At 32.8% G+C, this 19,364-nt stretch overlaps 1 protein-coding gene across 4 annotated transcripts in view; it reads left to right on the forward strand.

Moving 5' to 3' along the window:
• Positions 1-10,483, forward strand: part of LOC120351690 — a 53,153-nt gene extending 42,670 nt beyond the window's left edge. For 3 of the 4 annotated variants that reach the window (XM_039429662.1, XM_039429661.1, XM_039429659.1), the window contains exons 3-4: positions 4,643-4,744; positions 9,451-10,012. In XM_039429662.1, coding sequence (XP_039285596.1) covers positions 4,643-4,744; positions 9,451-9,708 — 360 coding nt within the window. In that variant the 3' untranslated portion in view covers positions 9,709-10,012. Of the gene's footprint in view, positions 1-4,642; positions 4,745-9,450; positions 10,013-10,155 lie in introns of those variants that run through there. The other variant, XM_039429660.1, reaches the window with a different exon arrangement.
• The last annotated feature ends 8,881 nt before the right edge of the window (positions 10,484-19,364 follow it).

Genomic DNA, 19,364 nt, shown 5'->3' on the forward strand with positions numbered 1-19,364 from the left:
TTCTTATAAATTCTATACCAGATAAAATCTAGGATCTTAATGGTTATAAGAGCTTGTCGGCGTGGCCATTACTTTAACGAAGAAAATTTTATATTATTCTGCACTGTATTTTCTTTCAAAGCGAAGATTGGGGCCCCAAAACATAGAAACTCACGTGAATCCTCTTGGCGGTCGTGGTTCCTTTAGATCAAATTTTGTATGATCGGTGGCTGGTCCAGGCTTCGGTCTTAGCACTTGTGGAATTTCAATTAAATATTTCCTTCACCAATTGAATTAGGGAATAATTAAATTCGAATTTCTAGAACAATCAATTGATGAATAATTTTATAAAATAAAATAGATAAATTGGCCTCAGATATTGGCTCAGAGATAAAATTACAAAAATCGAATAAAATTTCACTAATAGGTCTTTGGTAACTTTTTAACAAGGTCTTAACGGTGAGAATTTTAAAAGGGAAGTGTCTTGCCTTCTTCTAAGCTTTTGGCTAGAACTTTTTTCTTGGAATCTCTGTGTAATTGATTTGCATGAAAATTCGCCATTGGTAGAATGATTATGACGTAGGCATGACATCAGTGGCAAGCAGTAAAATATAATTCCTTTGATTACAATAATAACTTAATTTGTATAATTTTGTAAATTGCTTAATTCTCTAGATACAGTTCTCCTATACAGTGTACATGCACTAGCATATATGATAAGGCAAGTTTGCCGGCTGATAACAGATTAATATATGATGCTTTCAAATGATCATCGCTTTTGGTGCCATTTCTATGACATATGATTGGCTTAGGCTTGCCAAAGAGGTTCATTCACCATGTGACTCAGTTGAAACAATAATTTGTAATTTAATATTTCTATAAAATTCTTATTATATTCGAAACTATTATACTTAATTTTGCTGCTCTTATCAGTGATACAATATTCATGCTATGACCTTGTTTGTTACTACAACATTCGACATGGTAATTTTGTAAGTAATAAATAATTTTAACAATAATACATACATTTTATTTCTTTACTGAAATTTTTTATCCTTTTTCAATAGTTCTTAATTTTAGAAATATCTTAGAAATATTATAACTTGCATTAAAACCTGGCATGCCATTTATAATATTGAGTCAGTCAGCTGTGTCAGAGCTGTTACAAAACATCTGATCAATTGTAAACAAAAGTGTAACCTCCAAAAGTTCAATGAGCAATTCATAAATGGTTCGTACTTAATTGGCAAAATAATTATTTTATTAAATAATTCTTTGAAAAAATATGTAGTACAAAACGGTACTCTTATCTTATACTCAGCTGTTGATAAGGAAGCCTTATCGCTCGGGTGCTAACTGTTTGTTCGGCAAACCTTTTATTTTATAAGGGTAATTATAATTTTCCTAGTTAATTCTCTCCTCTCATGAGATTACTCAAAAAATTCATCACAGTATATATATATATATATATTTATATATATATATATATACATATATATATATATATAATATATATATATATATATATATATCTATCCAGTTCCGTGATAATCTTTCCATCTGATAAAAGTTTTTCTCAACTATTTTTTAAAATTATTTTTTTCAATCAAGAATATTATAAGTTCATCAGCATTATTTAGTTCATTCAATCATTTTTCAATTTTATTTCCAATCACCTATCAAATTTGTTTTTCTAATGTGAGTATATACATACTGATGGGCACGCATCATAAAAAATATTGAAACCCTGCCTTATAGAAATAGACACGGCCAGACATCTGTGTAATGAATGCAATGAACAAAACACTTGTTAGCTGATTGATTATGAATAATTCTACAGTCTAATTGATCCTATATTTAAAGTAGAATAGACAGGATGTTTCAGAAGTAGTGTCGAAAATTTTAGGATACTGTTCCTGGATGATAGGAGACTACAAATGTCGTATTTGAAGTGTCCAAAACTCAGCGGTTACTCTTATAGCTGCCATTTTGTTTTTTTCACTTAGGAATTTTTATCTCAAGAACGAAATGTTGTATTGATCTGAAATTTGGCATGAATATATTTATGCTATAAAAACTCAACTTTGAAAAATAAAAAAAAAATGTAAATTTTCAAAATTGCAAATTTCACAAAAACCGTTCACTTTACAAAAAAATTACAAGAGACAAAAAAGTAAGCAAATTTTATCAAGATTTTGAGGATACCTCATTTTAAGATTGGTCAGAGAATAACAGAGAAATTTATTATTTTCGAATTGCATGCATGACCATTTCTCACAATTTTTAAATATCAATTTTTCAATTTCAATTATTCATCTATTCACGTACCATAAATTTTAACAACACAATTACAATTATAAAATGAATATTAGAACCCACATAGACTATTACGTCCGTGTGTTAGAGCAGTTCTTAAGATTAGCTGTGTTACAGTAAAAAATATTGAGCTATAAGTATAAGATACATGTGGTAAATAAAACAAAAATAGATTATATCCAATATATTTTTAGTACTAATTATATAAAAAAATCAATTTAAATTTGAGAAGGAAGAAAAGATAGATCCATTGGAAAAAATTAGGTAATCGGCTTCTAATAATACAATAAATTTTATAATTTATTAATAATAATTATTTTCATTTCACCAGAATAGCCGGAATCGCTTTTTGCAAAATGTATTTGGTAGAAAAACAAATTATAAGTATAAGATACATGTGGTAAATAAAAAAATAGATTATATCCAATATATTTTTAGTACTAATATATAAAAAAATCAATTCAAATTGAGAAGGAAGAAAAGATAGATCCATTGGAAAAAATTAGGTAATCGGCTTCTAATAATACAATAAATTTTATAATTTATTAATAATAATTATTTTCATTTCACCAGAATAGCCGGAATCGCTTTTTGCAAAATGTATTTGGTAAGAAAAACAAATTAGAATAATTTGAATAAATAATAAAAATATTACATTTTTAATTCCAATTGTATTTAAGATGAAGCTTGGAAACTCGGTATGGCTCCATATGGCCATCCAACTGATTTTACAATGTTTTTCAGATGATCTTGTTTGTTCATGATCATTCATGCAGTACGAGAATAATTAATTTCTCTGTTGTTCTCCGACCAATCTTAATAAATGAGTTATCCTTGAAATCTTGATAAAATTTGCTAACTTTCTGTCTGTTGTAAATTTTCTGTAAAGTGAACGGTTTTCGTGAAATTTGACATCAAAAATTCAAAATGGCCGCCATTTTGAATATGTGAATCGAAAATTTTTCATTTTATTTTTTAAAGTTGACTCTCTATAGCATAAATATTCATGCCAAATTTCACATCAATACAACATTTTGTTCTTGAGATAAAAATTTATAAGTGAAAAAATACAAAATAGCAGCTATAAGGATAACTACTGAGTTTTGGACACTTCAAATACGATATTTGTAGTCTCCTATCATCCAGGGACAATACACTAAAATATTCGACAATACTTCTGAAAGACTCTGTATATAGTGATATCAGAGTATGGAGGAATTTCTTTCCTTTTCATATTACGGTATCCTTAAAATGCAAAATTTCAAAGACCTTGTGTATACATCGACGCGCAGTTGAAAAAGGAATATTCCTGCCAAATCTCATCGAATTCTATCTACGCGTTTGGCTGTAATCGCGTTACATACAGACAGACAAAAGAAAATCAGAGTTGAAACATAGACCTCACTATGTTCGGTCAAATATTAACTTGAACATTATTTCAGCTTCATTATTATACCGTTCACTATATTCAACTTGTATCAGACGAAACTCAAATGTATCTGAGATGATTTGGTTGAAATAACGAAACTCAAATGTATCTGAGATGATTTGGTTGAAATAACGAAACTCAAATGTATCTGAGATGATTTGGTTGAAATAACGAAACTCAAATGTATCTGAGATGATTTGGTTGAAATAACGAAACTCAAATGTATCTGAGATGATTTGGTTGAAATAACGAAACTCAAATGTATCTGAGATGATTTGGTTGAAATAACGAAACTCAAATGTATCTGAGATGATTTGGTTGAAATAACGAAACTCAAATGTATCTGAGATGATTTGGTTGAAATAATGTATAATTGATAGCCTATGAATAGACCTATAGTGCGGTCCACGTTATAATCACAGTATTTGATCAACTTTGGTTTTGCTATCCTTGTCTATCATTCGACAAAGCCGGTGGTACTATCCTTTTCTAGGTCCACAACAATGCCAATTATGTTTTTGACAGTGTAGAAAAATAATTAATTAATGCGGAGAATCGGCATCGCTATTCTTCTACCTTCATCCATTGCCATTATAACGTGGACCTCACTATAATAGGTTTCAAATGTTTGCACAGTGAATTTACAAAAAACCTTGATCTAATAATAAGTGAACAGAATAATAAAAAACCTTGGTTTATTCTTTCATTATTGTTTTCTTTTAAGAGTAAGAGTTTTTAGATTTATTATTGTTTCAAATATATACGACCATTGCATTAGAATATAATATATATTGTTAATATATGATTCTATTATTTTTTCCTAGTTACACGTAAAATTGCATTCACGTACTGAATTGCGTGCCTGAAATATACTGTACCTATTTCTTTTCTGTCTCATACTGTATTTTCTTTTCTTAGGTGAAAAATCCAAATGTAGCTATGAGTCATGCATCATCATTCTTATTCAACAATGCATTCCACCTTCTTTGCTATAACAGCGGTCAGCAAATTTGCAATCAGGTAAATATTCGTTTCATATGTTTCCATAAGGGATATTTGAATAAAAATCCTCAAATATTATTTCTTGTCTCGTGCGATTGAATGCATAATATATAAGGCTATTGTGTAGGTTTTAAAAACGATGAAACATAAATCAATTGAGTGAGACACTGGATGGATCAGTGTATCATTTATAAAAACATATCTGTTGATTGAACCTTTGTGATCAGCATATTATGTTGTAAATGTACACAAAACTGTTACTTGATTTGTTAATTTTAGCAAAACTGCTACTGCCATTAATTTGATACATGTTTCCCAATTTGATCCCATGCGGTCATTTAATCTAAAGTCTGAAGTCCTCAACACCAGAAGTCATATATAATTAGGTGTAGTTTTTTTTCATTGAACAAGCGTTAGCGAGTTCTTACTTTTGACTTACTGAAGGCTAAAGTCGTAGTGCGTCTGTTTGTATGTTCTACAATAACTTTGGAAAGAATTGATCAATCAGCTTTATTAGATACGCCTATTCCACCCCCAGGTTATCTAATAATTGCGAAGTATTGCTACTACGCGGACTAGCTACAGCCGGGTATGGGTCGGGGTCAATAGCCGTACTGACAGGTGGAGTTACCGGACCTACACTTCTCCCTCTATCATGATTCTTTACCCTCTGCTTCTTTCGCGAGATTTTTAATTTCAGGGGAAGAATATTTACCCGTGCCGTTACTGGCCGATTCGGCCCTCGGCCTTTGGAATACAGGGTGGGTGTTAAAAGAGATTAAGATAACCCTATACAAGGAGACAGATCTGACTATCAGATCCCTACAAATAATTATTATAATTGTAAAGGTAGTATGCAGTCTGAACCAACTGCGAGCTGACTGCGGGCAGACTGGATCTGCGAGCCTGAGAAGAGGTTTTTCTATGGGGTTTAAGGTAAGAGTTATAGGGTAAAGGTATGATGGATCTATGGAGTTGTTAGTGGTATTTAAGATATAGCTAAATAGAGTACGGTATAGGGTAAGCTATAGAGAATAGGGTACAGGGTCTGAGGTATAGGGTATAGAATATACGGTACAGAGAATCAATAATAATTAGATTATTATTCTCCACAGCAAACAGATGTTTGTTCAATAATCCACAATCTGACGATTGCCCTCTAGCTCTCAGCAGGCTGGACCTGCTGGCTAAATACAGGGTATAAATGTCCAATACGGGATATTGAAGGTTAAGTATATAGGGTTTTAGGTGTAGGATTTCTGAATCGCGAGCCTGCAGTTGCGGAAGGATCTTCAGCAATTCTGAAACTGCTAAACAGGATTTCCGTGCCAGTCTAACAACTGCGCGACGGTTATAAGGGCTGCCCTGTAACAGCCCTTAAGGGAATGGAGATCACTCTCAATCGTCCCAAACGCTTTTAAATCGATAGTCAGTATGTCAACTATTATGAGAGGACAGAAAAGATTTTCACAGACCCAGTATGTAGAATAATATGGGGAAGACAACAGTATGTCGTTGCCAGGATAGGAAAGGATTTTTCCAGGATTTTCCACAAGGAAAATATCGAGTCAGAGACTCCTAATTCAGGAAAAGATTTTAATGGGCTTTTCCAAGCAATTGCCAGTCTAAGGACTACAACAAAATCGATCTCTAATTTGCAACTGAGATCACGGGAAAACTCGTGAATTTTCCACAGGGAAAACCAGAAAATAATATTTGCTATTAAAGGAGACAGGTTTCTAGGAATTTTAGAAAGGATTTGCGGGTCTGAAAACCCGCAACTAGGACGATCTCTGTAACTGAGATCCTAAGCTGAGCAGGATTTTCCTAAACTTTTCGCGGGTCTGAGACCCCGACGGGTTCGATCTCGAGTCTGGAACTGAGATCAGGAAGGATTTTAGAACAGGAAAAATTAGGAGAGAGTAAGAGGAAGTTTGTTGCAGTCTGATGACTTTGACCGGGAAGTTCTCAAGCCGTACCTAAGAGCTGGAAGGATTTTAGAATAGGAAAAGTTAGGAGAAAGTAAGAGAAAGGACGTCGCAGTCTGATAACTTCAAGGGGTAGAAACTCAAGCTGCACCTGAGTTCTCTAGGAAAAAGATTGGGATTTTCCTACTAGGAATTATAGCTAGTCCGAAACTGCTATGCAAAATAAATACAGGGGCCACCCTACAATATGAAAATCAAGCAAGGAAATTTACTCGAAACGATAAGAATTTCTCTACAAGGATAAAGATTAATCGAGAAAACTATTCTCAAAAAGGACAGGGATTTCCACACAAAAATAGAAATTAATTGAGAAAAACTATTCTTAAAAAGGACAGGGATTTCCCTACAAGAGTGGGAATTCAATTGAGAAAAATTACTCTTTAAGTTGAAGGCCACCTTACTACAGGGAAGGAAAAACATACGAACTACCAGTCCTGACATACAACTACCTGAATCGACGTGGATACTGATACGGAGAATGACGAACTGATTCCCAATTCCCGTATAAAAATTAAAAAATGTTGTGAAGCAACAGAGTCGAGACTTATAAATTAAGTACTCAAAAATAATCCGCTAAAAGAATCTAGTTGAATTTTCTACTTAACTGTTTGTAGCACAAAATCAAGATCCCTTCAGGTTTCTGAACCAAGGATAACTCGTTCATCCCCAGTGATACGAGTTTGGGAGGAATAACTAACAAGAAAGAAAATCCCCAAAGAAAATCTAACTTCGAGTTGTCCAGAACTCGTCCTACAATATTCTATTCTAACACACAAAAATAGAATAATTCTCCTAGTAATAAACTAGCACTGGGAACGCCATAAGGAGAGGAGATTCGCGACCCGTTCACAAGCTCAACTACCGAACAACTGCACTATAGATAAAATCTACAAGGACAGGAAATCCCCAGGAAAATCTACCTTCAAATGGTCGGTAATTCAACTCACAATATTCTATTCAATAAGATAGAGAATAGAATATTATCCCCATAGAACACCACATTTGGGGACGCCACATGGAAAGCGGACGTACACAAACTCGATCGCTGAACAACTGCCTCTATAAATAAAATCTACAAGGAAAGAAAATCCCCCCAGAAAAATCTACCTTCATATAGTCGGTAATTCGACTCACAATATTCTATTCAGTAAAATAAAGAATAGAATATTATCCCTACAGAACATCACATTTAAGGACGAAGCAAGGAACGCAGCTGTACACAAACTCAATTGCTGAACAACTGCCTCTCACCCAGGACTGCTCCTCACAGAGTAGGGTCCGTGGAAAATTAGGAGGCAGGGAGAAAAGAGATTACCGTTCAATAGGAGTCTCAGGAGATAATCACGCCACCAACCATGTGACAGGGTATGATTCAGATGATCTTGATGCTGAGGGTGTAACCATGATGACAGTACTGCTAATTACTATAATAGATTAGACCGGTAAACAATCTTTCTCACCAGAAATTACAAGAAGCGGTCACTCTGGCGCGACTGCTGCTGACTGCATGTTAGATAACAGAACGCTCAACCAGTGAACAAAATCTGGAAATTTCTGGTTCAGATGAATCTGCTGCTGATAATTCACAGGGTTGTTGCCAATGATGATGATTTATACACTCGACTCTAAGCTTAGCAAAATAAATTCGGGTGTCAACCCTTTTTTTTCCTCCAAAATAAAGAAAATTATTCAAATCATATGCAAAATGACGCTTCTCCTTTCATCACAAAATTCACTTTGTGACAGCTTCAAATTTTGAACACATATTCTTCAAACCTTTCTTCAGGTCAAGTTCGTTCAACAACAAAATTGACTCACTCCTTCGACATTTATCAGGATATAACAAATAAAATGCATTAGAAAAAAAATGTTGTGATTTATCATTTAGTCAGCTGAGGAATTCATTGCATGCAATAACTACAGTTTTTTCATTCATTCATAACATCAATCAGCTGAGGCTATTTAGGGAGCTATCACACAGACAGCCTCTCATGCGCTGGCACCGGGTTGAGATATCAATGTGCGGTTTTCGCCATTCATTTTCTCTTGTATCGAACTCATGAGGGACAAAAATATTGCAGCGACAGAGTAATTTTTGAATAGTAATTTCTTATTTCAAATAAGATCCCCAATGAAACTTTAGTCCTCCGGTCGAGTTATACTTGTGAAAGAAATATCTAGCTGTTTCTATCATTTTCACTAACTCTGTATAACTATTAAAAGTTGCGGGTTTCAATAATAGAAAAGTAAGTTCTTGAGCGAGTTCTCCTACCCAGGGGGTCACTAGTTGAGTACCTTTCATTTTCAACTTTGCAGAATCCGGAATAATTTGATGTAATTGTAATTGATTTGTATTTGAACTAAGTACTAAGTATTCTACAGTAATTTAATTTGAATTTAGCATAATTGCATACAAAATAAATCTTACTTCTCCAACAGGCAACCTCTCCTCTCATATTCAGAGATTTCTGGCCTACTTTTTGAATAACGGTTCCAAAAGCATAATTTACATCAACAGGCATTTGTTAGACTTCCATTGTCAGGAGATCAGCATTTACGAAACTTGCATGAACATTGCTTTTACATGTCTGTTAATTGTGAGAATGTGCTCAATCAAATTAAATTGGAGATTGGAGACTATTTTTCTGCCCCTCAAAATAATGTAGCATGTTCGTATAGAGTTGATACAATTATTTATATTCCACTCGGCTTATTTATTGTGATGATTTGTTACAGAATGAAATATTCCGAAGACATGTTGCAGAGCTTCCGTGGATCAACAAGCCCAAGTGGTTCAAACAGAGCATGCTAATCATGATGAATCGAGCTAATGTCGACACTGAAATAAAGCCCTATGGAATTTTCGTCGTCAATCTCACAACGTATAAGGATGTCAGTCACTTTTCAAATAATAATTTATTCGTATTCATAAGGAATGAGCATATTCTAGATGACGGGCCCATTTCAAAGCCTCATATAGGCCTACATTATTAGTAATATACTTTAGGCCCTACGCGAGTTGATTTTGAATGTTCAGTTTATACACTTTACTGGATGTCAGATTTCTAAAGTGTGTCCATTTGAATAATAAAATTAATCTGGACATACTGAGAAATTCTAAAGTAGGCCTACCCTTTCTCTTGTTTTTTCATTAGTGGACCTAAGCTTGGAATGAGTAATTGATTAAAATTATCCTATCAAGTATAATATGTAATTTAAGTATTAAAATGATTATTATTGATAATATCGTTTTATACATTGCATATTGAATGAAAAACGAGTTTTTAATCCTGACAAAATCGTAGTCAGTAGAATCATTAATTTTATTCAATCATTCAGAAGTACACAACTTCCAGGAAAGTACCACAGGCTAGCATTCGCTGCAAAGTAAGTTATTTATTTATGAAACATTAAATTTGTCAATGAATTTTTTTATTACAGTTTATGAAAGCTACATTCTCGTTTGGAAATATTCTTTACACTCAGAAAATGGCTCGCAAAGGACATTAAATCTCTAAAAATAGATTGGGTGGTTTCTGATAGTTTTATTACACCACCAACTCCTTCTGGGATTATATGTTACACCTGACATACAAAGGAAATTAACAAGAGATGATGCAGCCACACAATCCAGGGCTTGGCCTTTCTGGATCAGGTTCCTCCTGATATTGATTTTTGTTCTCAAGGGAGAAAATAATAATTGCTACTATGATTTATTTGTGATGGTGGAAAACGTAAATAAATAAAAACCCTATTCATTTGATACTTATTGGAATTATTTATCCTTGATATGCACTGTGATGATTCTTTTGAGTAAATCTCATGAAAGGAGAGAATTAACTGTAGAAATTATAATTACCCTTATAAAATAGAAGGTTTGCCAAACAAACAGTTAGTACCCGAGCGATAAGGCTCACTTATCAACAGCTGAGTATAAGATAAGAGTACCGTTTTGTACTACGCATTTTTTCAAAGAATTATTTAATAAAAATTATAATCATTTCGCCAATTAAGTACAAATCATTTATGAATTGCTCATTGAACTTTTGGAGGTCACACTTTTGTTTACAATTGATCAGATGTTTTGTAACAGCTCAGACACAGCTGACTGACTCAATATTATCAATGTCATGACAGATTTTAATGCAAGCTATAATATCATTTCTAAAATTATGAACTATTGAAAAAGGATGAAGAATTTCAATGAAAAAATAGATGTATTATTGTTAAAACTATTTATTACTCACGAAATTACATTATAATGTCGAATGTTGTAGTAACAAACAAGGTCATAGCATGAATATTGTATCATTGATAAGAGCAGCAAAATTAATTATAACAGTTTCGAATATAATAAGAATTCTATAGAAATATTAAAGTATAAATTATTGTTTCAACTGAGTCACATGGTGAATGAATCTCTTTGGCAAGTCCAAGCCAATCATATGTCATAGAAATGGCATCAAAAGGGATGATCGTTTGAAAGCATCATATATTAATCTGTTATCAGCCAGAAAACTTGCCTTATCATATATGCTAGTCCATGTACACTGTATAGGGGAACTTTATATAGAGAATTAAGCAATTTACAAGGTCATACAAATTAAGTTATTTTTGTAATCAAAGGAATTATATTTTACTGCTTGCCACTGATGTCATGCCTATGTCATAATCATTCTACCAATGGCGAATTTTCATGCAAATTACCTAAACAGATATTCCAAGAAAAAGGTTCTAGCCAATAGCTTAGAAGAAGGCAAGACTTCCCTTTGAAAATCCTCACCATTAAGACCTTGTTAAAAAGTTACCTAAGACCTACCTATTAGTGAAATTTTATTCTATTTATGTATTTTTATCTGTGAGCCAATATCTAAGGCCAATTTATCTATTATTTCATAAAATTATTCATCAATTGATTGTTCTAGAAATTCTAATTTAATTATTGCCAAATTTAATTGGTGAAGGAAATATTTAATTAAAATTCCACACATGCTAAGACCGAAGCCTTGACCAGCCACCAATCATACAAAATTTGATTTAAAGATTATTTATTCTCTGTCCTTACCTGCTCATATATCAGCTTTTATCTGTGAGATAATACAATCACCTACAATAGAGCATAAAGCCCGACAAGACTTGGTTCTCGAAGTATATTCCGAATGATCTCTGGTCCTTAGTACCCTATCTTAATTCTTCGGAACTTATTAGAGACGCAGTCCCGTAGGTTAACTACTTTGGGGTTTTTGCTCGACCTGTATGATTTTGTATGCTGTTTCATCACAGGTAATAGTTTAAAGATCTCCGTACTCTGTGTTTAGTGACCGCTACACTAAATCTTAAATTTTATCATTATACAATCAGTCATAAGAAGAATCAAGGGTGAGTGAGTGTTCATGCCTGCCGCGATTCAGACGATTGTATTGAATCTTGTAGTGACTCAGTCAGTCTGGTGTTCACTTAGCGTCCACGCATGCATTTTCGAATTCCTAACCTCAATACTGGGACTCAGTACAGGATTCATTATAGGTGTGTCGACTTTACCTTGGTGGCGATAGTAATTCCCCAAGAAGAACTCCACAGCACTTAGTACATGCAATGTTCATTGCTGAATGCATCATTAACTGCATGTTTATTTCAATTGTTTATTAAAAGCTAATTGCTATCATATCATTAACTCTGTGGTCTTCAAAAATATTTGAAAATATATGAATTGATACACAATATCATGGGTGAATTAATAATAAATGAGGAAATTAACGTGTTCATTTGATGAAAAATTTACAAAGAATTGTAACTGCTTTAATAAAAAGTGTATTTACCAGCTTTATGTTTCAGACATCCTTGTAGAATTTAATAAATGAGCAAATAAATTCGAGAATTTCCATACCACTGTTTTAAAACTAACCTATGAATTATATTTATCAGCAATATAATAGCTAATTATGTATTAAGAGCGTAATGCACGACTTTATTGCTCACACAAAACAGCTCTGCTTTGCGTCATGTGATAATTTTGCAAGAGCGATAAGAAGCATTACACATAAATTACATACAAAATTTTTTCTACAACTGACCAAACCTGTTAAATTACTTATATCGGTGGAGTTAAGCTGGGTTTAGATGCTCAAGCCATTTGTGCAAACTGGCTTGCCCAAGTTTTTGTGCGTGTGAACGGTGGCTTGAGGCTTGCGCAAGCCAAAAAATCTGGCTTGAGCAAATTCTGTTATGACAGAAAATCGGCTTGCGGTTGGAGTAATGGAATGATTAAACACTGCTCAAGCCATTTGCGCAAACTGGCAGGCCAAAGGTACATTTTCGCGCATGCGCGCGCGAATCCTAACCACAACTGAACATCTAGTTTGTCTGTCTCATAATTTTTATTAATTATTACCTATTCAAGTGTTCATGCTAAATATATTAGTGCTTAGTTCTCAAGTGTTTCATAATTAATAGTGTCTATAATATTAGTATAATCATAATAATGAATAAATATGGCAAATTAAAAAGATTTCCTGAGTGATTTAATAGAAGTTTATAAATCTTTACCTTGTCTATGGCAAATTTAGTCCAAAGAATTCAGTGATCGCTAGGCTAAATCTCATGCTTATGATGCCCTAATGGAAAAAATGCGATCAGTTGACCAAGAAGCTGACAGGAAGACTGTGGAGTGATATATGGATACTATAAGTGATGTGGATAACAATCTGATATAGATCACAACTGATTTGGATAGATACTGCTTCCATAGATAACTGCTACTGATAGCAGTTTAGATGGTTTTTAGGTTAGTATCAGTGAAATTCACAAGCCAAATTGCACAAACTGAACTGAGCGTGAGAACAGAAGAATTTTATTTCGCTCCTTTGCGCAAATTTGGCTTGCGCAAGCCAGTTTGCGCAAATGGCTTGAGCGTGTAAACCCAGCTTTACAATTACTGACTTTTTAGGTTAAGATCTAACCTTTTGGCGAGCTGCTTACCATCAGCTGATCAGCGAGCATAAAGAAACTCTTCTGCGCAAGGGTGAATAATTACCAAGCATAAAGAAAATCTACTGCTCATGCGCGGATTGTTAGTGAGCCAAAAAGTAGATTCTCCTCAGGAATAAGCTATTTTACAAGAAGAATTAACTATGTAATAGCTATTCATGTATTAAGAGTGTAATGTGCGACTTTATTGCTTGCACAAAAAAGTTATCATGCAAAGCGATTGGAGCGTGAAAATTTTGCAAGAGCAATAAAGAAGCATTATGTGTGAATTACATAAAAAAAAATTTTCTACATCTGCCCAAACCTGTTAAATTACTTATATCGGCGGAGTTACAATTACCGACTTTTAAGGTTAAGGTCTGACCTTTTGGCGAGCTGCTTATAATCAGCTGATTAGGAAGCATAAAGAAACTCTTCTGCGCATGCGTGAATGATTTGTGAGCGTAAAGTAAATTTACTGCACATGCGTGGATGGTTAGCATGCGAGAAAGTAGATTCTCCACAGAAATAAGCTGTTTCACGAGGGGAATTGAGTGTGTAAATTCTTTCTTTACGTGCAGTTGTAGAAAAATTCTTTTTTATGGGCAGTTGTAGAAAAATCATATTTGTTATAGGTAATGGCACATTTACATTCAATACCCCATGATAATTTGGGGACTGAGGTATTTGTTCATTACATCCATATTTGTTTTTCATCCATCTATTATTCATGCAATAAGATAAAATCAATAACGTACCAGATGTTACAATGGAACACTTCTTGCGCATCAATTAATTTGACTATTATTCTACTTGAAGCAATTACAGAACTATTTAACTGTTAAGTTCAGGCAGAGTGACTTTTATTCATTATTTTTCTAATTAATCAAATAATTATAATTGAATATATTCTCATATCAATCAAAGACCCCTTTATCTGCAAGACATTATTTCAGAAGAAAGGAATTCATCACAAAAATGAATCCATCAATGTAATAGAATTGGAAAAACTATTCCAGTTCATAACCCTTTATAGGGCACTGGGATAATAGTTTCCCACCATGCATGCTTGTAAATAAATGTTTACCCCTCCATGATCTCCTTGTTCTATGATCTCCCAATTAGGCCAGTTTCACATGGCAGAATCCTGCCTCCTGAAGATAATATTATGGAAGATTATATTTCATATTTTGCAGCTCTCCTTTGCTTTTACATGGGGATCTTTCGATTCAGCCAACGGATCTAACAAGTAAGCTGACGTTTGCTCAAAGTATGAATCATCACTTTTTCTCAAAGTCTAACTTCCTTAAAAATATGGATAAAAGATTTCGGATTTGGATTCAGCGACTCCAAATTCTTTAAAGTGTAAGTCCCATTCTCGAAAATACACAAAAACAAGGGAGTTATAGCTGTTTTTAATAAAGCTTTCTATTATCATAATGATTATAATATGGTAAACATACTAATAGATAACAATACTCCTGCCTCATGAAGAGGTTTTAAGAAGTTTTTAAACACCTGAAAAGTTTAAACTTGAACATTTTTAATTTTTAATAGTTCTAGTTTTCCAAAAAACTACACTTTGAAAAGATGAATCCAAATATAAAATCATAAAACATCTCCAATCATCACCCAACAAAATACGAGGAGAGGGAATCTTGTACAGCAAACTTCACTGAATTTCAATTGTCTTTCAACAATCTGATTTATCAGGTTTAAATCGTTGAATATCACTTTCAATTCCCAGTAATTATTGACTTCATTTCATTGTAACAATCATAAAAATCTATTATGAGAACATATAGTATAAACGTTGTGCTGATCTGAATCAATCTATGGTAATAATAGAAATTGAAAGAATAGAAAATGTCATCTCATTCCAAGTAAAACGAAACTGATGTCTGTATTTGTATTAGAGCTGCTGAGTGGATAACTTGATGAATATTGAAAAAGTCATGAATAGGCCATACCAGCCTGGCAACTTTGATGCTGACACTGGAATCTCGTTTTATTTTTATAAAAGGATGATACAGAATGAAAACCATGTATCATAGTACAAAGCAGCTCGATACTTTGTATCATGAGTAGTAATTAACATAATCATGGCTTGTCGATTTCAGGTGCCAAGCCTGAGCTGAATCCTCAGTCGTAAAACTATGGACCAAGCGTGAGATTTAGCTTTTCTATGTCATATACCATGGACACAAACTTTTTGCTTTTTTTTTGTTCGATTATTTGCCATCCTTATGAATCTGTTAAATCAAACATAATGATATTTAACAAGTTGCGCTGAACCTGAGTTATAGGTGTGCCAGTAGTAGTGAGCTTAGTCAGCATTAGTATTCAATAAAACCAATTAGCGGCCTGCGCGCCGTGCTTAGTCCATTTTCGTTCTTCAACTCTGAACATCGGGGTTATGTCTGACGATTCGGTGAATAAAATTTGTTTTTAAAAACTTGTCATCTTCTCAGACAACCTTAGCTGGTGCCCGAACAGGGACGGGTGAAGGAAAATTCGAGATCAAAAAATTTCGGGTTTTTCTGTGAATTTTAATTCTTAATAGCTGTGATAACTTATTGTACTTTTGTGTTTTGTACTTTGTGACATTGATCATTTTCATGTATTTTATTCGTTTTTATAATAATTGACGTTTGCCATATCTGTAATGTACAGTTTTTATGCAATAAAAATATTTATTATTATTATTATTACATTGAAATTGGCTTGTAAGCAGGAAACAAAAACATTATCGAGGCAGTTGGCCCCCCTAGTCGGCTCATAAGCCCTCATTTCAAAGCCATACATACTGCACAAATTAATAAAGTGTTCTGCCTGCTTGTCATTATTTGCATTGAAATGTAAGTTGAAATCCCCACACACTATTGACTTTCGGTTCTTCTTATACAGGTGACTAACTATAAGAGCTGATTCCATTATTTTAAAAAAAGTTTCAAAATTTGCTTGAGGGCTATGATATTGATATTGACGGTGTAATTCACATTCATTGCTGTATGGTTGTAATACCATAAACGATCATGTACATTCACATCATAATAAGCTAATCACAATGGGGAAATCAACAGAAAAAAGACACTGGTCAATTCTCACACCCTTGATTAATGTTTCTTTGTTTTTAAAACCCACACAATAGCCTAATATATTCAGCATTCAATCACAAGAGACAAAAAAATTTGAGAACTTTTATTCGAGAATGACTGGACCAATTATAGGAGCATATGAAACATATAATTGCTAAATTAAATTGCTATGATTGCTAATTTGCTGACCGCTGTAATAGCAGAGAAGGAGGATTGAGTTGTTCAAGAGGAATGATGATCCAAGACTCATTGCTACATTTGGATTCCTCGCCTAAGAAAAGAAAATAGAGAATGATACAGGAAAGGAATGCATCACTTATAATAAATCCGCTGTACTCATCAAAACAAATGAATAAATATTTCATTATTATAATATAATTACTACATTATAATAACCTTCTGTTCCACTCAAAATATCACATGACATTGAAAACTAAAAATAGTACCGGTAGGTACCAACTGTACATAGGTACAGAAAAGAAAAAATATTATTGGAATTCATTATTATTTTTTTCAGTTGTCCTTCACGTTATATATTATGATATAATAATGTTCCAGCACCTATTCAAATTCCATTATTTCATGGAGCTTCCAATTCCTAATTGTGATACACAAATAATAACAGAATTATTGAATGAACAATAGTGTAATCCAGTACCACTTTTTTGTGGATTCACTGAAGCAAATATTTGAAAACTATGTAGGCTTATTCATATAATTTGTAAAATAACGTTTCAACTATATCATCTCAGATACATATGAGTTCTGGCTGATACTAGTTGAATTTAGTGTACCTACGGTATAATAATGAAGCTGAAATGTTCAAGTTAAATTCAAAGTAATTTACCTGCATCATGAAGTAGATATTAATGCAGGAGTCCATAATCATAAGGAAACTGAATACAGTTAAAGGATACTCTGAGCATCTGGCGCATTTTTCAAAACTTCTGTTTGAGAAGAATAGAAATTAATTAGCCTAGGCTATAAGTTTTCAATAGATAAATGACCGAGTGCAAATTTTTAAAGAGGTATTTGCGTTTTTCAAAATAGTAACAACATTCTTCCATGAATACAGTACATAATGTGGTACAAAAAGGTTAATGAATAGAATTACTGAAGATCATTCAGTGTAAAAATGTACATTTTAAATTAATAGCCTGATCAGATAGAAATTATAACAATGAAATAATGATAGCTTACTTTGAGCGAATAATATATATATATATATATATATATATATGAAATAAATTCAATAAAATAAAATTAAATAGACTGCAGTCTTCTCGGTTGAGAAAGCTCCAAAAATTTCCCCATTTCTAATGTAAGTTTTTGAGTGTTTTCAATCTATTTATATCGTGTCTCCTGTTTTAATTTATATTACAAACTTTAAAGTGTCTTCTATATATATATATATATATATATATATATATATATATATATATATATATAACGCATAACAGAAAAAAGGGGGAAATTTTCAAAAGCCAAATAAAAGCCAGTTCTTTCAAAGGAGACTCAGTCTCCGAAAATTTCCCCATTTCTAATGTAAGTTTTTAAGTTTTTTCAATCTATTTATATCGTGTCTCCTGTTTTATATTATATAGGTTACTTTGAGTGAATAATAAATAAATAGAGTATATATCTTGTAACGTATAAAAATTCGATAAGCAAGCAAAATCGCTAATTGAAAGAATTTTATAGATCTGGAGCAAAACAGCTATTCTATTATCGTCAAGTGCGATAGCAACAAGTGAAAGATTAGATAATAACGGGTACCATGGCTAAAATTAGAACAGCCGAATAGTAAAGAATTTTATTTGCTATTTATTATATTATATAAAGTATTGGAAATTTTGAGGTTAGGCTTAAATACATACTGATCGGCAACCTAATAATCGATCAAGTCATATAATGTGAAATCTAACCAGACACCTTGGCAAAAAAATTGTTGTAAACAAATAGTATTCAACTAGAGGATTTGGAAAGCACATGGCTACTAGTAATAGAGGGAAAAACAACTTATAGAACTTAAAAATATTTATTATCCATAATGAGCATGAACAAATACACCAAAATAAATAAATAAAATATTAAGGAAGTGGGATAGTCATAGGTGCATGGATACAGTAGTGAATTTGCATGAACCAATCAAATTACAGTAATCAATGGGTGGCAATAGAGAGCCGATTCAAATGTATATATAAATATTTTTATAAATAATGATGATAATTTATAAATTATCACTACAGTACTCAGTTTATGTATTGGATATGGTCCGAGTAATCATAAAATATTATACCTAAGATATAGGTAATAATTTAGTAGATTTGCACGGACTATTTGATCCTTTTAATGGTGTAGTAGTGAAATATTTAAAAGTATGCAAATTTGTAAGTCGGAGATAGGATTGTAGAAAATAAGGGGAGGATCAGCCACTAGCCTGCCAGACGCCACCATGGAACGACACTAACTTTTATAGAGCACAAGTCCCTTTGTTAAATTGTATGTTTGAAAGACTTAAAATATAAATTCATTAATTAGTTTTTTAAATTAATTAAGACTTAGTGATGCTGTATTAAAGCATAA

Source organism: Nilaparvata lugens, chromosome 5, assembly GCF_014356525.2.
Source record: "Nilaparvata lugens isolate BPH chromosome 5, ASM1435652v1, whole genome shotgun sequence".
Taxonomy (NCBI): Eukaryota; Metazoa; Arthropoda; class Insecta; order Hemiptera; family Delphacidae; genus Nilaparvata; species Nilaparvata lugens.